General features: G+C 35.2%; 1 protein-coding gene across 2 annotated transcripts; it reads left to right on the top strand.

The window, feature by feature from the left end:
• Positions 1-133: 133 nt before the first annotated feature.
• ZHX1 (zinc fingers and homeoboxes 1) lies at positions 134-22,411 on the top strand. 2 transcript variants are annotated; one of them, XR_001148604.3, is made up of 5 exons: positions 134-525; positions 6,761-6,877; positions 15,486-18,335; positions 18,724-18,824; positions 20,821-22,411. XR_001148604.3 is itself a non-coding variant. In XM_012743327.3 (4 exons), the coding sequence occupies exon 3, from the start codon at positions 15,711-15,713 to the stop codon at positions 18,330-18,332; it is 2,622 nt and encodes an 873-aa protein (XP_012598781.1). In that variant the 5' UTR covers positions 135-525; positions 6,761-6,877; positions 15,486-15,710; the 3' UTR covers positions 18,333-18,335; positions 20,821-22,411. The 2 variants fall into 2 exon arrangements, 1 of the variants encoding a protein (XP_012598781.1); XM_012743327.3 differs by lacking the exon at positions 18,724-18,824 and having other exon boundaries at positions 135-525.
• Positions 22,412-23,636: the final 1,225 nt, after the last annotated feature.

A 23,636-nucleotide genomic window follows, 5' to 3' on the forward strand; every position in this document is an offset into this window, starting at 1 on the left:
AGCGCCCGGAAGGCGGGGCTGCCTTTTGGAATGACTCGAGAGAAGACAAGGCTTCTGTGGAAGGCGGGCGGAGCTATCGCCGACAAGAGGCGGGGCTTCCGTGGGTGGGGCGGGGCTTGTGTTGACAGGAGGGCGGGGCGGCACCCTACCTCCCGCGGAGCGCCTATCTCCGGGGTAGGGGTCCCATCGGACCCTAGTGGAACTGCTGGATCAGGGCGTGGAGAGCCGGACGCCGCGCGGGGTTGGGAGCGCTGGGCGCGCGCGCGTGAGGGCCCCGCCTCGGCCGGCTCTCTACCTCTCCCCTCCACCTCCGACGGCCGCTGGGGCGCGCACCTCTCCTAACACCCCCATCCCGGGTCCGCACGCTCCGCTGGGGCCCCGGAGCTGCCGAGGCCCGTCTGCGGACCCGCCGAGCAGTTCCGGGTTTAGGGTTCACAGGTCAGAGTTGACTCCCTGAAAAGTGCAGCCGGTTTGAAATGCAAGATGGCGGCGGCGGGGCGCTGAGAGGCGCGGCGGCCCCTGCAGGTAGTGGCGCGAGCCGGCTCGGCTAGCAGCGGGCCCGAAGTCCCGGGCTGTGGGTGGGAACCTGGGGCGCAGAGCCCAAGGCTAGCCGGGAGAGGCGGGCCGCGCGGGAGGAGGGCCGCCCCAGGGCAGAGACCCTGGGGGCTGAGCCGGGTCGTGTCGCTGAGTAGCGGGGCGGACCCAGCGCCGAGCATCCGAGGGGGAGGGACAGGGCCTGCCTTGCCGCTGGGCAGTCGCCGCGGTGGGACAGTCCCACAGCCTCCTTCGCGCTCTCGGGGTTTCTGCAGCCGCTGAAGGAGCTTGGGGGCGGGGAGGGAAAATCTCAGCTCCCCCTCGCCCCCCTGCTTGAGAGAAGACCGAGCAACTTGGGATTGTTGAGGGTAGTAAAGACTGGGTCTCCCTGGGCTGGGGGCGCCGCAGGGATGGAGGACCCCAGGAATGTTGGTAGTTCTAGGGAGGTCAGGAGCGCTGCCCTCCGGGGGCGTGTGGCCACCGCGTGGGGACTCAGTCTTCCTGAGAGTAAGGAGAGATTCTCTTGCTGCGGCTGAGTGCACTGGCTTTGGGGTTGGAGCCCCCGAAACCTTTTGGGGGAAGTCTGTATCCCTAGTTCAAGGAAGGCTGTGCACCCGTTTCGGGGCCAGGCTCTGTTGGGGAAGACTCAAGAGTTGAGTCCTTAAGAACTATATTACGATTTTGAGGAAACCCTGGGATTTAGGGAGAAGTTAGAGAAGGTAGAAAGGTTCTCTCTGTGTTTCAGTAGCGAGAGTGAGGGGGGTAAGAGAGAGAGAGCCTGACACAGGGAATCTTCCAAACCTTATGGCCTAAAGGAAACAATCTACTAATTCCTCCTGGGGAATGAAGGACTGGAAAGATGTGAGAGGAACGGGACGGGGCTAAAAGGCAGGAAAGAAGAGCCCAGGCAGATGCCCTTTCCCTAGGTATTTACACCAAAGTTGGAGGTAAAGGGACTTGAAATTCTTTGTTTCAATACCTCTTCCCCCGCTTCCTTCGTGTGTAACAGTAAGGAAAGAGCATAACCCTGAAGAAGAAAAAGATTCCGTTTGACATCCTTAGTTTAGGTTAGTGATTTTCCCAGCCTCTGGAAGGCATTAATGAGAGACTTGGGGCAGGTGTGTTAGGAATAGGAACTGGGAGGTGATAGACTAGGAATATAGGGAAGAGATTGGGCGGATCAGGAATTCCATAGCACCTTTCTGTCATCTCATGGCAGCTGTTTAAAAAAAGATGCCCAGAGATAATCTTTGAGAGAAAAATGTAAGCACAGGATAATAGAATTTGTGATGTGAATAGGTTGAGAGTCCCCGTAACTTGAAAAGAAGAAGCAATTCTCTTGGAGGGTAATATGATAGCAGAAAAGGGAAAATCACAAGATTGGGAAATATACAGTAGTTCGCCATTAGGGAGGAAGACCATCAGGGAGGAAGAAGCAGGAATAGTGATTATTTGTTGAGTTGAGGTCTGTGTGGTGTGTGTTTATGTGTACATATATAAGTGCACCTTTAGATTGTTGGTGTTGGTCATTGTTTCTCAGTCTTTGTCTGAAAGATTTTATTTGTGTTATATGATGCTACGTGAATCTTTGCTTTTGAAAAATTATCTCGAAAAAGTCCTTTGTTTTTATGCTGGTAGTAAGGGTTACAGGAGTTGGTTGTAACAGGGATATTGGCCCTAGTGTGCCGATAGATTATTTTAATTTCTAAAATAGCAATTTTGACTCCTGATTTTAATTAAAAAAAAAAAAAGTTCGTGCTGCCAGTGACAATAATTCAGTGAGAGGACATAAAAGAAAAAGGGCTTTCATCAATATTTTTTCCTCTTAGTTTTCCTTTTCTTTCTCAAAGCATTTTTAGGGCTAAGGAGACTAATTTTATGTAAAGTAAAATGTATAATCTGTGGTGATTTCAATATAAAAATGATAGCATTTCATTTACCAGTGAATCTTTTTTGTTGAAGTCCCTCTTCAAATGCTTTATTAAACAATCAGGATTAAAATGGGAAAAAAAGAATTAAAGTAAGACTTGGGTAACCAATGATAGCGATGATTCAGAGAGATTTCTTGAACCTTTCTTGTATTTTCAAAGGAGGTTTGACATCATCAATGGAAATGTTTTAAAGATGCAGTTCAAGTATAAACTGGTTTAGAACTTCACATTTGGAACATTTTTATACATGTGTGTTGTTCTTTGGTTTCCCCAATGTGCATGTAGCTCTAGTTTTATATTCAATTCTGAACAGATTATGCTGGGTGAACCAGAGAGGCATTGATGCCAGATGGTTTGAAAATATGCTAAGGCTGAAAACATAAATGTGCCTGTGCTGGTGAACACTTATTAGATTTCTTTCCCTTATAGCTGAGTTTATTATTTCACTGGATTTGGAGGGTAGTTCACAAATGATGTGGCAATTATTTCACCTTTAATGATACTTGTAAGTTGTTTTTTTCAATAAATGTGAATAAAATTTTACAGTTATTTTATTAATGAAATTAATAGCATAGGTAAGGTGCTTCATTTTGAAGTTTTTTCTTCCTCTTGTATTATTTCACATTAAGACAAAGGTAATGTTATGATGTATCATGTATTTTCTTTCTTATGTTAATTGAGCACAAAATGTGATATTTGAGACTTAGTTGGCCATAAATTATGGCTTAATACTTAAGAAAGTACTTTTAAAATTATTAAAATGATCACAAATGTAGCTGAGGAAATAATTCTTTTATTTATGTTACAACATTGTGGATTTGGGCCCATAAGATTCCACTTACATTAACATTAACAATATTGAAAGTTCAGTACCTAAAGCTAGTTTTTAATCTAATATCATACATAGTCAATGCAGTTATTCAGTGAGGTGTTAGAAATTACCTATTGCACTGTTTATGATAATAGCCAGTATTACATGGTTTTTGAACTTAAAATCCTCTTAAATAATCCTATGTAATTTCAAAAGTAAATTATATTTCTTTTTAAAAAAACTTTGATACTAGCCTTGGAATAAGAGCCCATGTTTCTATACTATTATTGATATATTTTATTGTATGCTTGCTGCTTTGGTATATTTGTAGTCATGAATAACCAGATTTGCATGAATGAAGTTGCTAATTTGGATTACTAATCAGGATATGCATTTGAGTTTACATTTTGGAGATCTGTATTTTATTTTATTTTTTTTATTTTATTTTTTTTTTTTTTTAGGCTTAGCTCTGCTGCTGTAAGAGATCTGTATTTTATACAGTTAAATTTTAAAGTAAATATTAATATGTAAATTTTTATGTAGTTGCCAAGTTTGGTCTTAAAAGATACTTACTCTTGGTATTTTATATAATCAATATTATATACTGTATTTAAGAAGTATTAATATACACCTTTGGCCTAAACAAATAAGATGATATACTTTGGAAAAGAAGTATATATGAGCAGTTTTGGACAGGCACGGTGGCTCATGCCTGTAATCCTAGCACTCTGGGAGCCCGAGGTGGGTGGATTGTTTGAGCTCAGGAGTTCGAGACCAACCTGAGCAAGAAGAGTGAGACACCGTGTCTACTAAAAATAGAAATAAATTAATTGGCCAACTAAAACTATATAGAAAAAATTAGCCAGGCATGGTGGCTCATGCCTGTAGTCCCACCTACTCGGGAGGCTGAGGCAGGAGGATCACTTGAGCCCAGGAGTTTGAGGTTGCTGTGAGCTAGGGTGATGCCACAGCAAGCTAGCCTGGGTAACAGAGTTGAGACTCTGTCTCAAAAAAAAAAAAGTATATATGAGCAGTTTAAAAATGACATTTATTCAAGGGAGTTAATTGAATAAATCATTTTTAATGTAGGCTTTTTAGTTTTTGATTTTAGATATTTTAAAATCATATTATCAGAGTTTATCTTAACAACATTAAAATATTAAAGTGGCAGCCATATCTGTATACATTTATCATTTTAAATAAAATAACTCTGTCATTACATTTAGGTGATTTCATATTTCCCATTTTATTTCTGACTTTTTTTTCCCCCTTCCTAAAGGTCTTTCTTTCCCTTTTTTGGTTTTTGTAAGAAATGAAGAGATAGGAGGTTCTGATATTTCTAAGCACTTCACTTATAATTATGTTTTTCTTTTATCCTAAGTTTACTCCCTTTTACTATCCAATATTGTAAAAAAGAAGTTTGTTAAAACTTTGCTGGGCATGGACTATATTTGGGAGTTTAAGGGATGATGAGAAGAGAACAATTTCTCCTCATTACTATGATAAGATTACTTATATCAGAGGTTTGTTAGTTCTGTGAAATACTCCTTAAAATGTGTCATACAGTAATGATTCATCTTGAAGCTAAGGTCAGAGAAAGTGTGTGTGTGTGGAGAGGGTTAATTATGATTGATTAATGTCTACCTTTTAAAGCCAGCTTGTTCCAACATGGTTTAATATGCCCAAAGGTATGAAATGGCAAATAACATTTATTAGTTGATTGTTACCCAGATCAGTAAAAATTTTAAAATTTCTATTGTTTTTCAACAGTAGCAAATTTTAAATATTTCCTTTGCTAATGTTCATTGGGCTCTTACCAATTACCAAGAAATATTCTAAAAACTTTACATGTATTACTTCTTTCAGTCCTTACAATAACCCTATTAAGTTCTATACTATTATTAGCTCAGTTTTATAGATGAGTGGGCTGAGGCACATATAGGCTAAGTCACTTGTCTAAAGCCACACATCCTGTATGTGATAGTGCTGGGTCTGTTCCAGAGCTCAAGCTCTAGTCTACTGCCAGAACAACTTGTTCTCTTTTATTATATAATGTATATGGTTGATATGAAGTAATCTTAGTATCAAGACTGAAATAACATCAGGCAAATATGATTTTCATTCAAAAGTATTGAAGAGCTCATTTGTTGCTCCTTTAGTAGCCTTGTGCCTTTACATGTCTTGGTAGCCCCTGTCAAGAGACTCTTCTTCAGTAAAACATCTTGCAGTGACTGTGTCATTTAAGAATGGATTGTAATACGTTACCAATTTCCTAAAAATATTAATAATTCATTTTGGGAAAGAACCTTCCCTCTTTGGCAGCTGTTTCCTATCTTCTAGTCCACATCCTGTAGATGAATGGCTAAGGAGTGGCTGATCAAGGAGATACCAGGAAATAAAATTGTAGAATCCCAGGCTAGAGATAACAGGATGGACATTTCACTGGGCATGCTACTGCTCTTTTGCTTTTCATGAAAATAGGGTAATTATTCAGCCTAAGCTTTAACTTAACATAGAAGTATTTTATTAGAGGATTGGTATATTTACATTATTTTTTGACTTAAGAGGGCTCTTCATAAACTTGTATGTAATAATAGCAGAAATAAAAAATAAGTTATTTTGGGAAAATAATTTTCCCTACTATTCATTCACTTGGTAAACAGAGTAATCAGGGCTTAAAGAAAACAATAACAAAAATGCTTTAACACTCTTCAAAAGCATTATTTACTGTTATTGTAATAACGGAAGCAATTATAATTTTTCTTAAATTTTTCTTATGGGTTTAACTATTCTGGGTTATATACAACATTTTTGGACACCAATCTGAACTTTTAGGGAATGATTTTCAATTTGTTTGATTTCACAATATTAATGCACTGATTGTAAAGCCATTTGGTAGTAGCTTTCTAGCAAAAACTAAATAATTAAATACTAATTATTCTATTAGATGACCACATGTTTAGGGGTAGAGTACCACTAGTTTATTTCAATTATTATTGGCTTGTATTGTCAGCATTAATAATCTTCTCCATTCCAATTAATATATAGTAAATTAGGATACCAGTATCAGTAGGTATATGTACAAACACATACACATACACACCTACTCCCACTTCTTAGTTTAACTAAGTTGTCTTTCATAACCTTTGTGTACTAATTTTTAAAATTTTCCAATTTCTACATATTAACTTTCATATTACAGACTGCATATACTCACATTTTGAAATTTTATTAAAAATAGTCTAATAGTTACTTGATTGTTCTGTATAATATAAATAGAGTTTTTTAATGTATAGTTTTAAATTTTGTGTTTTCTGCCAGTATTGGGTTTGGCATTTAGAGGGTCCTTTTAAAATTTTTATGAGGAAATAATTTTTTTTCAAACTTATATTTATTTTTAAAAATCCAAAGCATAAACTGTAAAATTTCCTGACTAAGGCTAAATCATACTTAGATTAATAAAATGATATTACTTTTTTTGTAGGAGAAGACAGATAGCTACTTTGGACCTGTTGGTAATGATGGCCTGAGCTAAACACCTCCTAATTAGAAGGGATACCCTTCCCTTACAAAGGGCAGGATGCTGAGGAAGCTATGGCAAGTATGTGTTTCATTGTTTTGGTATGGGAAAACTCAGATACCGAATGCACTCACTTTAGATCCCATGGTACTGTATTAGGCTAAAGTTTTTAAAAGCTTTCCTTAAAAATCAGCAAATATATGCTTAATACTTTTGTTAAAAATATACTTTCAAACTTTAAAAACTAGGAGTATTGACTGCTTTAATTTCTAAGGAAACAACATAACATTTCATAATAAATCTTATATGGTATATTTATAATTGATTTTTCAATTAATATTTGCTAAAATCTGCTGTGCATGAGGTACTGTATCAGGTGCTGTGTGAATAGGTAAACAAGACATATGAACATCATGAAGGCAGGGACCTTTAGTTTGGGGAAATTGATTTAGAAATTTTATTGTTCTTAACAGAACAATTCCTGAAACTATATTTATAATATATAGGCTACTAATAATAGTTGATTATAATGATAAAAATTAGGATATTAATTAAATACTTTTATTTAGATTAACCATACCAGTAGTTAGATATATTTGTACATAATTGCTTTTATATTTTATTTATCTAATTAATTTGGTTTTATAAAAAGCATTAGATTACATACTATATGTTGGAAATATTTATACTTTATTAATCTCTTATTTTAGATGATTCCAGAAAATACTAGGAAAGATTTGATAACCATTAATGTGGTGGTTTCCTTTCATTTTTAAAAAATTGATAAGAGTTCTTACAAGTTGATATTACTAATACTAATTACTATTATTTTTCAAAGTATTTTTTTAAATTGAATCATTGTATTCTCAGTCAAGTAGATAACGGTTACCTTTATTTTATAAATAGGGATGATAATGAACAGATGAATGGTTTTTCAGCCTCTCAGAGATAATCTCGCTTAGAGCTAAGAATAGAATTTTTGTGTTAGACTGCTGTGAAAGACTTAACACACCTTCTTGAAAAAAGTAGGGAAAAACTATTTTCATCAGAAAGTTACTTTTGGATCACATTGGCAAACTACTAACAAGATAGGAGATTTCACGATAGTGCTAGTTTATGTATCACTTTCAATGTATTGCATACCTATCTACATGCCAGCTGGGGGTAGAAAACTAGGATGTTAGTATCAGAAAGAGAGAGAGAGAGAGAGAGAGAGAGACCTTTCAAAAAGACATTTCATTCCTCAAATCTGGGCTCAGAGCTTGCCAAGAGAAATCTCTCCAGCTTGGATTCTTCTTTTAATCTTTGGCATCATTAAGGTTCACTTTCTCAAGTGGAAAAAAACAGGTAGAGAGGATAGAGTTTCTTAACCTTTCAGCCTTAATTAGCATCAGCAGAGAGATCCTCTAGACTTATAATATCTTTGGCCACAGTTTCTTATATGCTTTCACTTTTATCACTTTCATTCCTGTTTCTGTATTCACTTTAATACTTGATTTTTTTATTGTCTTGAGACTGTTTTTTGGCAGTTTTCTCAAGATTTATCTTGCAGGTAATGACTCCAGGTTACCAGTAATCTTTAAAAACATTTGTTGTGGAGGAAGGGAGGGAGGGAGGGAGAGAAGGAGGAAAAATAAATAAATATAAAAACATTTATTGTAGATACAAATTTGGGTTGTCAAATTCCTAATTTAATTTTTTTTAAGAACTTGACTATTGCTTCTAAATATTTTAACTTTGAAAATGCCTTAAGTGTGTAAAAGCTACTTTTTTTAAAACATGGTGATACCCTTTGTTTTAATTTGACCCCATTATTTATTCCTACTATTTAGGCATTCTGTGACTTTGATGGATTTGTAACTTTTAGTTTGAATACAAACATATAAAAATAAATATTTTCAGCTGGCTAAACAGAACTCCTGACTTAGAGAGGGAGAAATTAAACTAACTAGAATACAGAGTCCTAAGAATTCTCAGGGGATATATATATATACTGATTCCCAAGTATTCTCAGTGTATGTATTTTTGCTACCTAAGAACAGTTTTATTTAGTTGATGCTAGGTAACATGATCCTTAAAAACTATAGTATCTTCTAAATATTCTTATTTGCCCCAAAATTTGTATTAAAAACAAAGTTTGTTTTATTGACATAAAATCTTTACCAAAGTAATGTGGTTTTGTGGCTGACTAGGCCAACATACTGTTATCTGTTAATCATTTAATTTGAAGTAAAAGACAGCCAAAAAAAATAGAGGCTTGGAAATTCAATGCAGTTATGGCTCTGCTTAATTATAAAAATTTTTAGACTGTTTTTCCAATAGCACAGAATTTGAAGCAGTCACTAACTTCTTATAGTGTATTACATTGAAGACTTTTTAATCTTTTCAAAAATGTAGTAGAACACTACTAACATACAGTTTTCTCGTGGAATAGAGAAGTAACGATTCTAAGTGCAAATTTGCATTTGCTATCTTTACAAGAACTATGACCTTTCTCCCGAATTTCACTGCAGGAATAATTTTTGAATGTTTTCATCTCCCTTGTTTTACTTTTAAGGAGTCCACAAATTTAGATATACTCTATTCATACATAAAACTGATTTATTACAACAGAATTTTAGATGTTAGTAAATGTTTGTTGAAGTTCGTTCCTATATTTTAATAAACAGAATGTTTTAGATTCAAGAATGTTTTAATACTGTAATGACTAAGGTAATTTTTATTAGTAAGGATTTTACCATGGAGAGTAATCTATTGTAAAGCAAGCCCAATTGTTTTTATAACTCTTCTATAAATAAGTGTTTAATTTAATGAAGTAAAATGTATGTTATAATACACAGTATAGATATATTTAAAAAAATTTTTTAGCAAATATTATTGGAGTCCTAGCATGTACTTTGTTAGGCCTTGGAAATATAGTGGAGAGCTAAGCAGACTTTCTTTGTAACCATAAAAAAAGAAATTGTATAAGAACTGCCAAAATTTTTATATTGTGGTGGCATAAACTTTATTTTTATTAAATGCTTTTCTGTAGAGAAATGTAATTATTTTGATGAGTGCAGAATCATGAGTTGGTTGAAGAGCATCCTACCCTCAGAAGAGCCAGGATACAGCTAGATCCATGGAAATTGGCTTGGCCAGATCTCTAGATTATGGGTGATTTGGAGGGCTCTTAGAACCAGTTTGAATTCTCAGAGCATGGCAGCAGCTCCAAAAACCATCTGGGATATACCTGAATGTTATATATACTGATGGATTCCTGATCCCCTGGAAAAACCTTTATATAGCCCATGTATTTTTCTTAAAAATAGAAAAGAAACTTTGTTTCTAGCTTAAGACAAATGACCATAGAAATACTTTAGCCTATTTGTAATTTTAAGGCATAGTTGGTTCTATTTTATAATACAACAACATTATGACAATGTTAAGAAAAACTTGTAAATATCACACATAAAAATTTCACCATAATCTCGTGAAATTTTTTTATATATTCTTACTTAGTCTTTGTCCACACACAAACGTATTTCCTCACAGTTATTATAATTAATAGGCAAATTTTGTTCTGATTTTTAAAAAAATTTAATAGTAAATGGGTAATTTTTCCATATTCCTTAATTACTCAATTGGTTATTATTTTTAATGGCAGTATAACAATTAATTGATTTGACTAGTTTTTTAAACATATTTCTCTACTAAAATGTTAACTGAAAGCAATTTTTTAAAGTAATTATATATACAGTGCTGATGCATCTAGAGCATACTTTTCTTTTATTGGCAGACTTAATTTTAACTGTTTTATAATAATTCCAGTGTTACCCAGCTACTCAGTTGTGCAACTGACCTCTAACCTCTTTTTATAGACAAATAGTACAAGCTTCCCCCAAATTGATTTTAAGCTCTGTTTTGAGTTGACCTTCAAATAGAGGATGTGATGCTTGTCAGCTAATAGTAATTTCCGTATGCCAATTTTCCTGTCCTAGTCCTAGTGGGTTTTAATAACAAAGGGAGATGAATTGGAACCACACCATAGAAATTCTTACTCTGTATTTTTACTCCTTTTGCTTTTTCATTCAATTTTGTGCCTTATCAGCGGATTAGGTTTCCTTTAAAAAAACAATGACTTTATATTATTAAGTAAATTGTATTTCTTCTTTTCCTGAAAGAATTTTTCAGGGACTGAAAATAGCATCAATTAGGCACCTACTATGTACCAGAGTAGGTGAAGAAAGCATTTTTACTTGATCAGCCTTTAAGGTAGATAACACCATTCTACTTCCCCTAGGGAAGCCTTCCTTCTCTGCTTCTTTTCTAGAAGCCTCCTGCAATGTGCTCATATAGTTCCTGACACTTCCTTTCTCACTGCATTGATCATAGGTATTCTAAGTAATTGTTTACTGCCTGATTTCCTTGCTCCACTGCTAGTACCTGACAGACCAGAGTCAGTCTTGGCATGGTTGACATTCAACAAGTAGTTGTTGAATGAATTTATTGAATTGAAGAATCTTGGTTTTATAGGTGAGAAACTGAGGTTGAATTGAGTAGCTTTTCCAGTCACCTAACCACTAAATGATAGAGTTGACTCTAAAACCTGTGGTTTTACCCTATACCACAATGCCTCTGTGAATTAACTACTTTAGGCCTGGGTTTCTTCTTCCATAAAAATGGGGCAATTGTATTAAGGTCCTTGTTTCCTCCAAAATCATGACTTTATAATAACCCCGAGGATGCCTTTGTTTGCTCTTTAAGTCTATTTTTAGACTATAAACATTATGCAGAATTGAGCCTTTGGACCAAATCTTGAAGCTCTTTTGGGAATTCTCAGTTTCCTTTTAGAAATATGTTAAATAATACACTGACCCTGATTTCATTAGGGAAATCAGGGAGAACCCGAAGGTAGGTTGTAGTGAGCAGTTTTAGGAGTAAAGAGGAACAAATATTTCTCAAGTCTATGTGATTGAATATAGAAGTAACCAGAGGTTGATGCAACCTATAACACTCAAGCTAATCAGATTTTTGTGTTACTGAAAAGTTTTTTTTAAAAAGCCTCTCTTTTAAGTAACTTACTTAATTTTAAGTAAATTGCCAAGGCCAATGTTTTCAAAGGAAAAAGCACAATTTTGGTTGTACATCACTAGGTTGTAATATAATGTATGAGTATTTTGTACTTTTCATGACTCTAGCAAAAAATATTTGAACTTTTAAAATTTGTTTATATCTGTTTAAATTCTTACTAACTGGCCAATCTGAATAATGAACTAGTAGGAAGAAAAATAGAAGTAATAATTTGGTAGCATATTCCTATTTTTATGTTAGATAAGATAAAAAATAAGAAGTTTAATCCCAAAAGCTAGAGAGCCAGAAGAATAAAAGGGATTTAGCTCTTCAGATTTCTCTTCTGTATCTTTTGTTACTCCTGGTTACTTTGCCTCTGGATGCCCCAGGCCAAAGGACGCTATCAAGTCACTCTAGATTAGTTTTAAAATTTCATGGCTAAGCAGTGGCCAGGTGAAGTGGACTTTGATGAAACTGATATATTATCTTGAAAGTTTTTTGTTTTTAAGCCAAAAGCTTTTAAACACATCTTGGAACCCCTCAGAAGTGGCAATGGAGATTGTAAGATCCATAGGATGCGGTCAAGGAGTAGGTTAGCCTCACCCTCCTCCAGCCAGACAGCTACTCTTTTATCTGTTTTGCTCTGGGTTTTCTCACAGTATTTTGTTTGAAGAAAGGGCTCCCCTGCTTATTTTTTTTTTTTTCTTTTTTTTTAGTTGCTTATTTGCTGTTGCAGGCTCCCCTGCTTAAAGCAAAAGGTTTGAAAACCACTACTTTAAGGAAAAATAGTTTCAGAAAAAAACCCTCTATTTTTGACTTCTAGTTATTAGTATTCCCCAATTAAATATAGTTTCTCTCAGATTCCTGGAGAGTAATAGTTACAAAATAGCTTACTCCTCTGCCTTTCAACTATTTCCCCTTATGACCCAAAATGTGAGTGATGCTCATTTCTTACTCTTCTACTGATTTACAGCAATTTAGGGAATTCCTGTTTCTAATGACAAATAATCATCACATAGCTGTGATCATACTTGAAAAAAGTATCACATGGCTGTGTTGATACTTGAAAAAATATTGTGGTTAACCCCTACTTGATTAGGAGATGGCATTGGCTCAGTTTATAATATTAGTTAAGAAACAGTTTTAAATTTCAGTGATATCTTTATAATCTCTTAGAAATCAAAGGAGTTTTATAGAAAAAAGAATGACACCTCCTTTGAGAGTAGAGATTTGGACTGATACCACTATTATTCCTAAGCTGATGCTCTTTATTTGTAATATGGGGGAACAAGGGACTTTTAGTCCAACTTTCCATCTGCTGCTTGGAGCCATCAAATGGCTATGTAGTTTATATTTGAATAATTCAGTGAGGATTACCACCTCAAAGCTCAGGTTAATTCTCTCTTTGGACAGCTCTCTTTCCTAAAAGTATTTCTCCTTTTACTGACTCAATGATTCTTATACGTTATAAGTTTGCTTTATGATCCTTGATGAAAACTTTTTGCTCTTCCCTTCAGCTAGGACAAGGTTGATGCTAGTAAATTAAAATAGCTCTAATTTGTGGTAGAGAATAAGACCACTTACTCATTTTATGCATTTTCATTTGGTTTAGACTTCAGAAACACACAAACTTTAACTAAATTGGCACCAGGATTTTATTTTAAATATTTTGGGTACAAAATTTATTAAAATGTATTTCTATGATCCTAATTCACATTTTCTAGATGACTTAATGTCATTATTGTGAATTACAGCTACTGTTCTCTAAGGTGATGCCCTCAAGCCCTGTAGAGTTTTGTAGGACTATTTTCCTCTTCGTTTTAGCTCAATTTAATAAACATTTAGTGATTACCTCCTTCAGTCCAGGCTTATTGTATACAGTGGGGATGCAGACATGAGTGAGATGTCAGCCAGAATAGCTCTGCTGGGAGAGCATTAGATTGAAGATATAAAGATCCTTGGATAGATCCAGAGTTTCAGGGACTTTATCTCAATAAAGCTGTGTCTTAGTCTGTTTGAGTTGCCATAAAGGAATACCTGAGGCTGGGTAATTTGTAAAGAAAAGAGGTTTATTTGGCTCATGGTTCTGCATTCTGTACAAGAATCATTGCACGGCACCAGCATTCACTTCTGGTGACAGTCACAGGCTGCTTCCACTCATGGCAGAAGGTGAAGGGGTGCTGGTGTGTATAAATCTCATGGCAAAAGGGGAAAAGAGACAGAGAGAGAAGGTGTCAGGCTCTTTTTAACAGCCAGCTCTCAGGAGAACTAATAGAGTGAGAACTTATTACCATGAGGATGACACCTAGCCATCATAAGGGATCCTCCCTTATGACTCAAACACCTCCCATTAGGCCCCACCTCCAACATTGGTTATCAGATTTTTTTCTTCTTATTTTTGAGATAGGGTCTCACTGCATCACCCTGGCTAGAATGCAGTGGTGTCATCATAGCTCACTGCAACCTCAAACTCTTGGCCTGAAGCAATCTTCCTATCTCAGCCTCCCAAGTAGCTGGGACTATAGGCAGTGACACCACTTCCAGATAATTTTTCTATTTTTTGTAGAGATGGGATCTTGCTCTTGCTCAGGCTGGGGAGATCAAATTTCAGCATGAGATCTAGAGGGGTCAAACATCTAAATTCTAGCAAGCTGTTACTAAAAATAAAAGTATGGGACATAATATCTATAATGAGACCACAGGTATGGATATGGGGGCAAGGACAGAAATGTAACATTACTCTGCTACAATATGGTAAGTGCTAGACTAGAAAATTAACAGGGGAGGAGATGGGACCAAATGAAAAGGAAAAGGTGATCTATGGGGCAGACAGATAACATGCACAGACAAGTGTCCCAGCCTAAGGAAGGGCCTGGGCAAGGGCCTGAAAGTACATTGAGTGTCCCTGGAATGGCGGTCATTTCTGGTGTGCCAGAAGCATAAGGAAATGGAAAGAGAAAGATGGCAGGAGAGGGGAGGCAGCAAAATAAAGTTAGACCAGGTTGTGAAGGGAATTATATGTCCCTCAAGGAGTTTGGACTTTATTCCTTCAGGATTGGGGATCTATATCAGGAGACTGATGTGTTTTATAAATTCTAGTAGCATGGTGGAGAATGATTAAGACTAATGTCTCTGAAACTTTGATCATTCATCCTGCATCTTTGTTATTTTACCATAGTTGAATATGCTTTGGGGCTGACGAGACAGACCAGTAGGAATAAGAGGACATAAGTGATGGATTAAATTTCTTGTACACTTAATGGCCATCACTTTTCAGTATCTGTGACTGCTCTTTATAGTTTTAAAGTTCTTCTCTAGTTAACAGATTATCATCTCACATTCATAATAGTATGATTGCCAAGGCAGGCCCTTTCCCCCTTCTCTTCTAATATATAGCTGGCTAAAAAAGTCCAAATAAACAAGCTTGGATCTGACCCACAAGTACAGTACATGACCTTCACTGAGTCGGCTTGGAGACATCTATTTTGATCCTTAGAGGACTTTTTCTGATTCTTGTCTTATTCTAGATCTTTATAACTAAGCTATCCAGCAACTTCATATAAGTAAAATATAACTGTCTTGTATAAAAGATCATAGTCACTCATTTTAAAACATTTTTAAATTTATTTTAATGTAGGTGATTGGAGTTGTGCTTCAAGAATTTCAGCAGTTCAGCAGTATTTTATCTGCTAACAATAAGCTCTTTACTTGATTGCACCATGAGAAAGCTGCTAATGAGACTTGACGAGCACAAAAATGGACTTGAAGAACCAAAAGCCATTGTTTTTATATGAAGAATACTGAACAGTTTTAAGCCTCAATGTTTTTAAATCATCACTGAGATTTTCCCCATAACATCAGAATGGCAAGCAGGCGAAAATCAACAATACCGTGCATGGTCCTTGCCAGTGAACAAGATCCAGACCTTGAATTGATATCGGATTTGGATGAAGGTCCTCCTGTACTTACACCTGTAGAAAACACCAGAGCAGAGAGTATCTCAAGTGATGAAGAAGTTCATGAATCTGTGGATTCTGACAATCAGCAAAATAAAAAGGTTGAAGGTGGCTATGAATGTAAATATTGTACTTTTCAAACTCCAGATCTAAATATGTTTACTTTTCATGTGGATTCAGAACATCCCAATGTAGTGCTAAATTCATCCTATGTTTGTGTTGAATGCAATTTTCTTACCAAAAGGTATGATGCACTTTCTGAGCATAACCTGAAATATCACCCAGGAGAAGAGAATTTTAAGTTGACTATGGTGAAACGTAATAACCAGACAATCTTTGAACAAACAATAAATGATCTGACTTTCGATGGTAGTTTTGTTAAAGAGGAGAATGCTGAGCAAGCAGAATCTACAGAAGTTTCTTCTTCAGGAATATCTATCAGTAAAACTCCTATCATGAAAATGATGAAAAATAAAGTAGAGAACAAACGGATTACAGTTCATCATAACTCAACTGAGGACGTTCCTGAAGAGAAAGAGAATGAAATCAAATCAGACCGTGAAGAAATTGTAGAAAATCCAAGTTCTTCAGCTTCTGAATCTAATACAAGTACTTCCATTGTGAACAGAATACATCCAAGTACTGCCAGCACGGTAGTGACACCAGCAGCAGTTCTTCCTGGATTAGCACAGGTGATAACTGCTGTGTCAGCTCAGCAAAATTCTAACTTGATTCCCAAAGTCTTAATCCCCGTTAATAGCATTCCCACCTATAATGCCGCATTGGATAACAACCCCCTTTTACTTAACACCTACAACAAATTCCCTTATCCAACAATGTCAGAAATTACAGTTCTTTCTGCTCAAGCAAAATATACAGAGGAACAGATCAAGATATGGTTTTCAGCCCAACGCCTAAAACATGGTGTTAGTTGGACTCCTGAGGAAGTAGAGGAGGCAAGAAGAAAACAGTTCAACGGAACAGTGCATACTGTACCTCAGACCATAACTGTTATTCCTACACACATTTCTACAGGGAGCAATGGTTTACCATCTATTTTACAGACGTGCCAAATAGTTGGTCAACCAGGCCTGGTCCTTACTCAAGTAGCTGGAACAAACACCTTGCCAGTAACAGCACCTATAGCCTTGACGGTGGCAGGGGTTCCAAATCAAACACATGTACAGAAAAGTCAGGTACCTGCTGCTCAGCCTAATGTGGAAACAAAGCCAGCAACAGCAGCAGTTCCAACTTCTCAAAATGTCAAACATGAAACTGCATTGGTAAACCCTGATTCATTTGGCATTCGGGCAAAAAAGACTAAAGAGCAACTTGCAGAATTAAAAGTTAGCTATCTTAAAAATCAGTTTCCTCATGATTCAGAAATTATCAGACTTATGAAAATAACAGGCCTCACAAAAGGAGAGATTAAAAAGTGGTTTAGTGACACAAGGTACAACCAGAGAAATTCAAAGAGTAATCAGTGCTTACATCTCAACAACGATTCCTCTACCACCATTATTATAGACTCCAGTGATGAAACCACGGAATCCCCAACGGTTGTTACTTCACAGCATAAGCAATCCTGGAATCCTTTTCCTGACTTTACTCCCCAAAAGTTTAAAGAGAAAACTGCAGAGCAGCTTCGTGTCCTTCAGGCAAGTTTTCTCAACAGCTCCGTACTTACAGATGAAGAATTAAATAGGTTAAGAGCGCAAACCAAACTTACCAGAAGAGAAATCGATGCTTGGTTTACAGAGAAGAAGAAATCAAAAGCTTTAAAGGAAGAGAAAATGGAAATAGATGAAAGTAATGCAGGCAGTTCCAAAGAAGAAGCTGGGGAAACTTCTCCCGTAGATGAGGCTGGTGCACCTAAGTCAGGGAGTACTGGCAAGATATGTAAAAAATCACCTGAGCAGTTGCACATGCTTAAAAGTGCATTTGTTCGAACACAGTGGCCATCACCAGAAGAGTATGATAAGTTGGCCAAAGAAAGCGGGCTTGCTAGAACAGATATAGTTAGTTGGTTTGGGGACACCCGTTATGCTTGGAAAAATGGAAACTTGAAATGGTACTACTACTATCAAAGTGCCAATTCAAGTAGTATGAATGGTCTGTCTTCCCTTAGGAAAAGAGGGAGAGGGAGACCCAAAGGACGGGGAAGAGGAAGACCTCGTGGGCGGCCTAGAGGAAGCAAAAGAATTAACAACTGGGACAGGGGACCGTCACTCATAAAATTTAAAACTGGAACTGCAATCCTTAAGGATTATTACCTGAAGCACAAATTTCTTAATGAGCAGGACCTTGATGAACTTGTTAACAAATCACACATGGGCTATGAGCAGGTCAGAGAGTGGTTTGCAGAAAGACAGAGAAGATCAGAATTAGGTATAGAATTATTTGAGGAAAATGAGGAGGAAGATGAAGTTATTGATGACCAGGAAGAAGATGAAGAAGAAACAGATGATAGTGACACTTGGGAACCCCCACGACATGTGAAGCGGAAGCTTTCTAAATCAGATGACTGAAATGTAAGTTTTTAAATTGAGTGTATATTCATCAACCACATGCATTTTGAACAGTCACCTTGTATCAATCATCTTCACTTTTGATATTTTTTCCTGAAATAGTTTTTCTTTTCCCTAATAAGAGACTAGGTACCACTAGTATAGCCAAGAGATAAATTATTATCATGTGTAGCTTGGTTGTTGTGATTATTTATTACATGGAGTTTATTGCTGCTTTAATTATTTATTTTTCACATGAACTGTTTTTTACTTTGTTTTAAGGGAAAGTTACCCATTCTTTAAGAAGGGAGACTGGTAGGTGAGGGGGATTCACAAATAAATATTAAAGATGACTAAATTGTATTTCTTGCAACCCTCCCTTCACTAAAGCTTCATTTTTTGCCTATTTAAGGAAAGAATTCAAAAACGAAAACTAAAAAGAACGGGAAAAGTTTACCGAAGGAAAGAAAGACTTACCACAGGGGTGAGGATTGCTCAGTTTTAGGAAACTAGGTGAAAATGGGTATCTTTTTTTTCTTCATTGTATTGCCCCCAAAACTTTATTAGATTTTTAACTAGAGTTCAAAATGCTTTATGTATTCAAATTATTCAATATCTTTTTCTACTAAAAGTCAAAGGTCTATTCTAGGCCATATATAAATAAATTCATGTTTGCTTAGGTGGCGTCTGTGTTTGAAAACTGTGATATAAGTTATTTCTGTCATAGAGATTAAAAGGCAAATAGCAGATTTGGTATGAAATTAACTCTATAGCCTAAAATATCTTTTCATTCTTTGATATAAAACAAACCTGCTACCAGCACAAACATTATATTTGGTTAAAAATATATCTTTGTAGTCATAAAAAGTACAAATAAATATGGTTAAATTTGAAAGGTTTTGGCATGTTCCTTAAACCTTATATAAATTGAATTAATCAAAATTGAACTATAGTTACAAATCAGATACCTGAGTTGGAGTTAGGACTCAATTGTTAATAATTGTGCAATTCAATAACATGATTTTTATTCTTTCTTATTCTCTGTTTTGGAGTTTTCTGCACTGCTCATTACTTTGAAAACAATGCAGTTGTCATGAAATGTTTGTGTATGTCTGTCAGTAGTCCAAATAGCATCTTGCTGTCAGAAATTACCGTGGTGTTCTCAAGCAGTGTGGGAGGAAATGAAGCATAGAGCCTCATTATTATTTTACAGATGAGCATTCTTACCTATTTCCTTGGCTTTTTGCACTCTACCCCATCCTCTACTGATATGCTGTCTTATTCTGTGCAGTTTTTCCTTAATTCTCCTATGTTTTCTCCCTGGTTTTATTTATTTTAACAGTTATTTATAGAGAGTTTAATATGTGCCAGGCACTATTCTTATTGCTTAGTGATCCTTTTTTCAGGTTTTGTTTTCATTAACATTTTTTTAAGACAGAAGAACAGATGAAACTAAAAATGTATCTGTTTTAATAAGCAGTATAAATCTCATCCCAGGTTATAGGATAGAATGTAGTAAGTCACAAGAAGTTAAACAGTTTTGTACAGCTTTATCCTGAAGTGCAGCCCGCCATTTCCTAATGTCAGAAATCTTCAGGACAGGCTTTCTTCTGACCCAGATACATAAAATATTTTTAACAGGCATTTTTTTTTCATTGCTAAACACAAAAATGTGCACTCGGCCAAGATTAAATCAGCAAATTCATTGCTGCAGTGAATTGTTGTAGCCTCTGCAGTGATTTTGTGGGAAGTTTCAATCTTCTAAAAATAATGTGAACTTTTTTGTACAGTTTAGTTTGATCTTTAAGTTTGTGTGGATAATTCTTAAGTTATATCTTTAATATTGACACTGTAGTGGATACTAATTGTGGTCAGAAAATTCACAGAAAGCTACAGTTTTCAAAATATTATCATGTAGGTTACTTATACACAAAATTATAAAAATATAAAATACATTAATTATCAAATTATTGGCTTAATAATTTTTTACTTATAAGAGGATTCATCATAGGTTTCTCTTTATGAAGAGTTATTTCTTCATTTAAATATGGTTCAATTTATAAAAAATAAGCTGCCAGAACTTTCCCAAAGTAGTTATTACAGAAAGTGAAGTCCATATATATTATATCTTTTGCACATGCCAGCCTTGTATGTAAATAGAAAAAAATACGAGAGTTAGTAGATTTCAGTCTATTTATTATAAATACTGACAATGAAATATATACTTCCTGCTAATAAATTTTTTATAAATTATTACATAAAGGTTATAAATGTTTATAAACAAATCTGGCATATGAAGAACATATATGTGCACACACACATATATGAGTTGCACACAAAGTCTAGCACATTATAAAAGATGTATGTTACAAGTGATCTCTATTAATAAGAGGATACAGAAGATGTATTTTCATGGCTAATTAGCATAATTTTTATTTCTAAAAGTAGCAAAAATAAAAATATGGTTTTCTTTACATTTTCAGTTTTTTATGATGTTTTTCTTTTGTAGCTGCCTAAAACGTTGAAGGAGAATCAATTCTTCAACTCAAGATGTCTGATTTACTGTGAATGGGCCCAATCTTTGATGACACTGAAAACGTTTTGGGGCATATACACTCTCAAAAACCAGGATCCAATACCCAAAAGAAACGGAACTTAATGTTGTGCCAAAGTTAAACTACTGCAGTTGGCGGAAGTTCTGCAATGTAAATAGAACACTAATTAAAAAACAACTTGTAAAAATTCAAATTTTAATACAGTACATTTTTATTCTAATATGATGGAGACATTCTGAATCTTAGACTTTCTGAGGGGGTTTAATGACCACTAGAGCTTGTCCTCATATTTTGTCCAGCTTAATACTATGTGTCTAGTAAGATGGACTTCATTGCCTCTATGCTTTGATATGTGAATAAGCTTAGAACTTTGAGTGACCAAACACAGAGTAAAAATTGTTAGAAATGGGAATAAAAAACCAAACCCTGATTTATTTCTATGTCTTATTTATTAGGCCCTACACTAAGATTAAAAGTTGTGCATGAACTTATACAATTTTAAGTGTAAAAACAACTTATTTACACGTTGAAACAATAAGATTTTGTGGTATCATTGGCCCTTAATAATTGGATCTTTCATTTAATTAAACACATTCATGGATACCACTATTTCTACTTATAATTCTTCTGTTACTTTTTTCATTAGAAGCTGATTTTATTTTTATTAAATGAAAGAGAATATTGAAGAAGGAAAATAAACTGGCATGAGAATTTGGACAGGGTGAAACTCTGAAATAAATATTGCACCAAAAATGTGAAAAAGAATCATGTAGTAAATATATACTTAGTGTTTTCTTACAATCGTGGAAATCAGATATGTTTGTACAGGTGTCAGATCAGGATTTTCAAGAATTATCTTTCGGTGAAATTCTATTTCATATAACAATTTCATTGAATAGAGAAAAAATTCTGAACTGATCATAATGAGTTAAAAGTTAGCTTTTCAGTTATAAATCATGGGAGCGTTAACTGTTAACTCTTGCCATATCAGGACACTGAAAGTTCATACTAACTTATAAACTTTGTAAAGACAGGTGCTGTTGATTCATGCTGAGAAAAACCCTTTCTTTTGTGACCATAGGACCACTTTTCAAAATGTGCTTTCTTCATAGAAGAAATATTCGGTTTAATTAGCTTTGGATTTTAACATGTTTTTCTGAATGACAAGCTGTAGTAGGCTTGGCCAGTTTATTTTATCTAATATAATGAATAATAAATATTAAGCTCTTGGTTAAATGTTTGTCAGCTAATGAAAATGTTATGAAAAAGCCTTGAATATGCATGCTGCTTTCATTTTTATAAACTTTTTATTTTTTAACTATAGCTTTATTAGTAATTCCAAAATGCTGCAATTTAGCTGATTTCTTCACTCAGACAGCTGGCTTTGTGGGTGGCTTTTTTCATACTACTGTTAACTTTTTTAAAAAAGAAGCAATGTAAAGACTTAACAATTGAATGCACTAAGCTGTTTTTTCTTTTACATGTTTAAAAACTTCTTAAAGCACTCTGTATTATAATGATTAAATTGCTCCCTTTTTTAAACCATTGCTAATGTGGTCTGAGTTTTGTTTGACAATAATTTTAATGTTCTCAAAATTTGAAATGTCAAGTATTGGAAATGAAGTCTTGGAATATATTTATATTATGTTTCCTTGCAATATGTTAACTGTATAGCTGTAAATAACTATTAATACATTTTCCCCATCTCTTTTATAGGCTTGATAAAATTCTGCTCTGATGTTTGCTAGCTTTTAAACATATTTATTTGACAGAGCAAAAGAACCCTTCTCTCCTGGTTGATTGTGTCCTTGAATACAAAAATAAAAGTTAGCAGTGATTAGTAGTTTTCAGTGATTTTTTTTTCCATTTTATTATCTGAGTCAGTTTTTTAAAAAAATCATGGTAAAATATATATGACATATTTGCCATTATATCAGTTTTTAAGTATACAATTAATTATATGCACAATGCTGCGTAACCATCAACGGTATTTTCAAAACTTTTTCCTCACCCCAAACAGAAACTTGGAACCATTAAGCAATACCTCCCCATTTCCCACAGCCCCTGGTAACCTCTTATCTACTTTCTGTCTCTATGAATTTGCGTTTTCCTGTTATTTCAAATAAGTGGAATCATACAGTATTTGTGGTTTTGTATTGGGCTTATTTCACTTAGCATAATGTTTTCAGGATTCATCCATGTTGTCGCATACATCAAAGCTTGGTTTCTTTTTATAGCTGAATTATATTCTATTGTGTATAAATCTATCTATACACCCCCCCATATTTTGTTTATCCATTGATCTGTTGATGGAAACTTGGGTTTTCCACCTTTTGGCTATCGTGCATAATGGCATACAAGTATTTGTTTGAGTTCCTGTTTGCAGTTCTTTTGAGTATATATCGAGTGAAATTCCTAAGTCATGTGGTAATTCTATGTTTAACTTTTTGAGGAACCACCAAACTCATTTCCACAGTGTCAAAATATTTTCCACAGCATCTGTATCATTTTACATTCCAGTAGCAATGTATAAGAGTTCCAATTTCTCCACGTCTTTGCCAACACCTTTATTTTCAGTTTTTACAAAAGTATTACAGCCATCCTAGTAAGTGTGAAGTAGTGTCTCATTGTGGTTTTGATTTGCATTTTCCTAATGAGTATCTTTTCATATGGTTATTGACTATTTGTATATCTTCTTTGGAGAAATGTCTATTCACGTTCTTTACCTAGTTTGTAATTGGTTTACCTTTTTCTTGTTGAGTTTTAGGAG

The sequence above is a fragment of the Microcebus murinus genome, chromosome 7, assembly GCF_040939455.1.
Source record: "Microcebus murinus isolate Inina chromosome 7, M.murinus_Inina_mat1.0, whole genome shotgun sequence".
NCBI lineage: Eukaryota > Metazoa > Chordata > Mammalia > Primates > Cheirogaleidae > Microcebus > Microcebus murinus.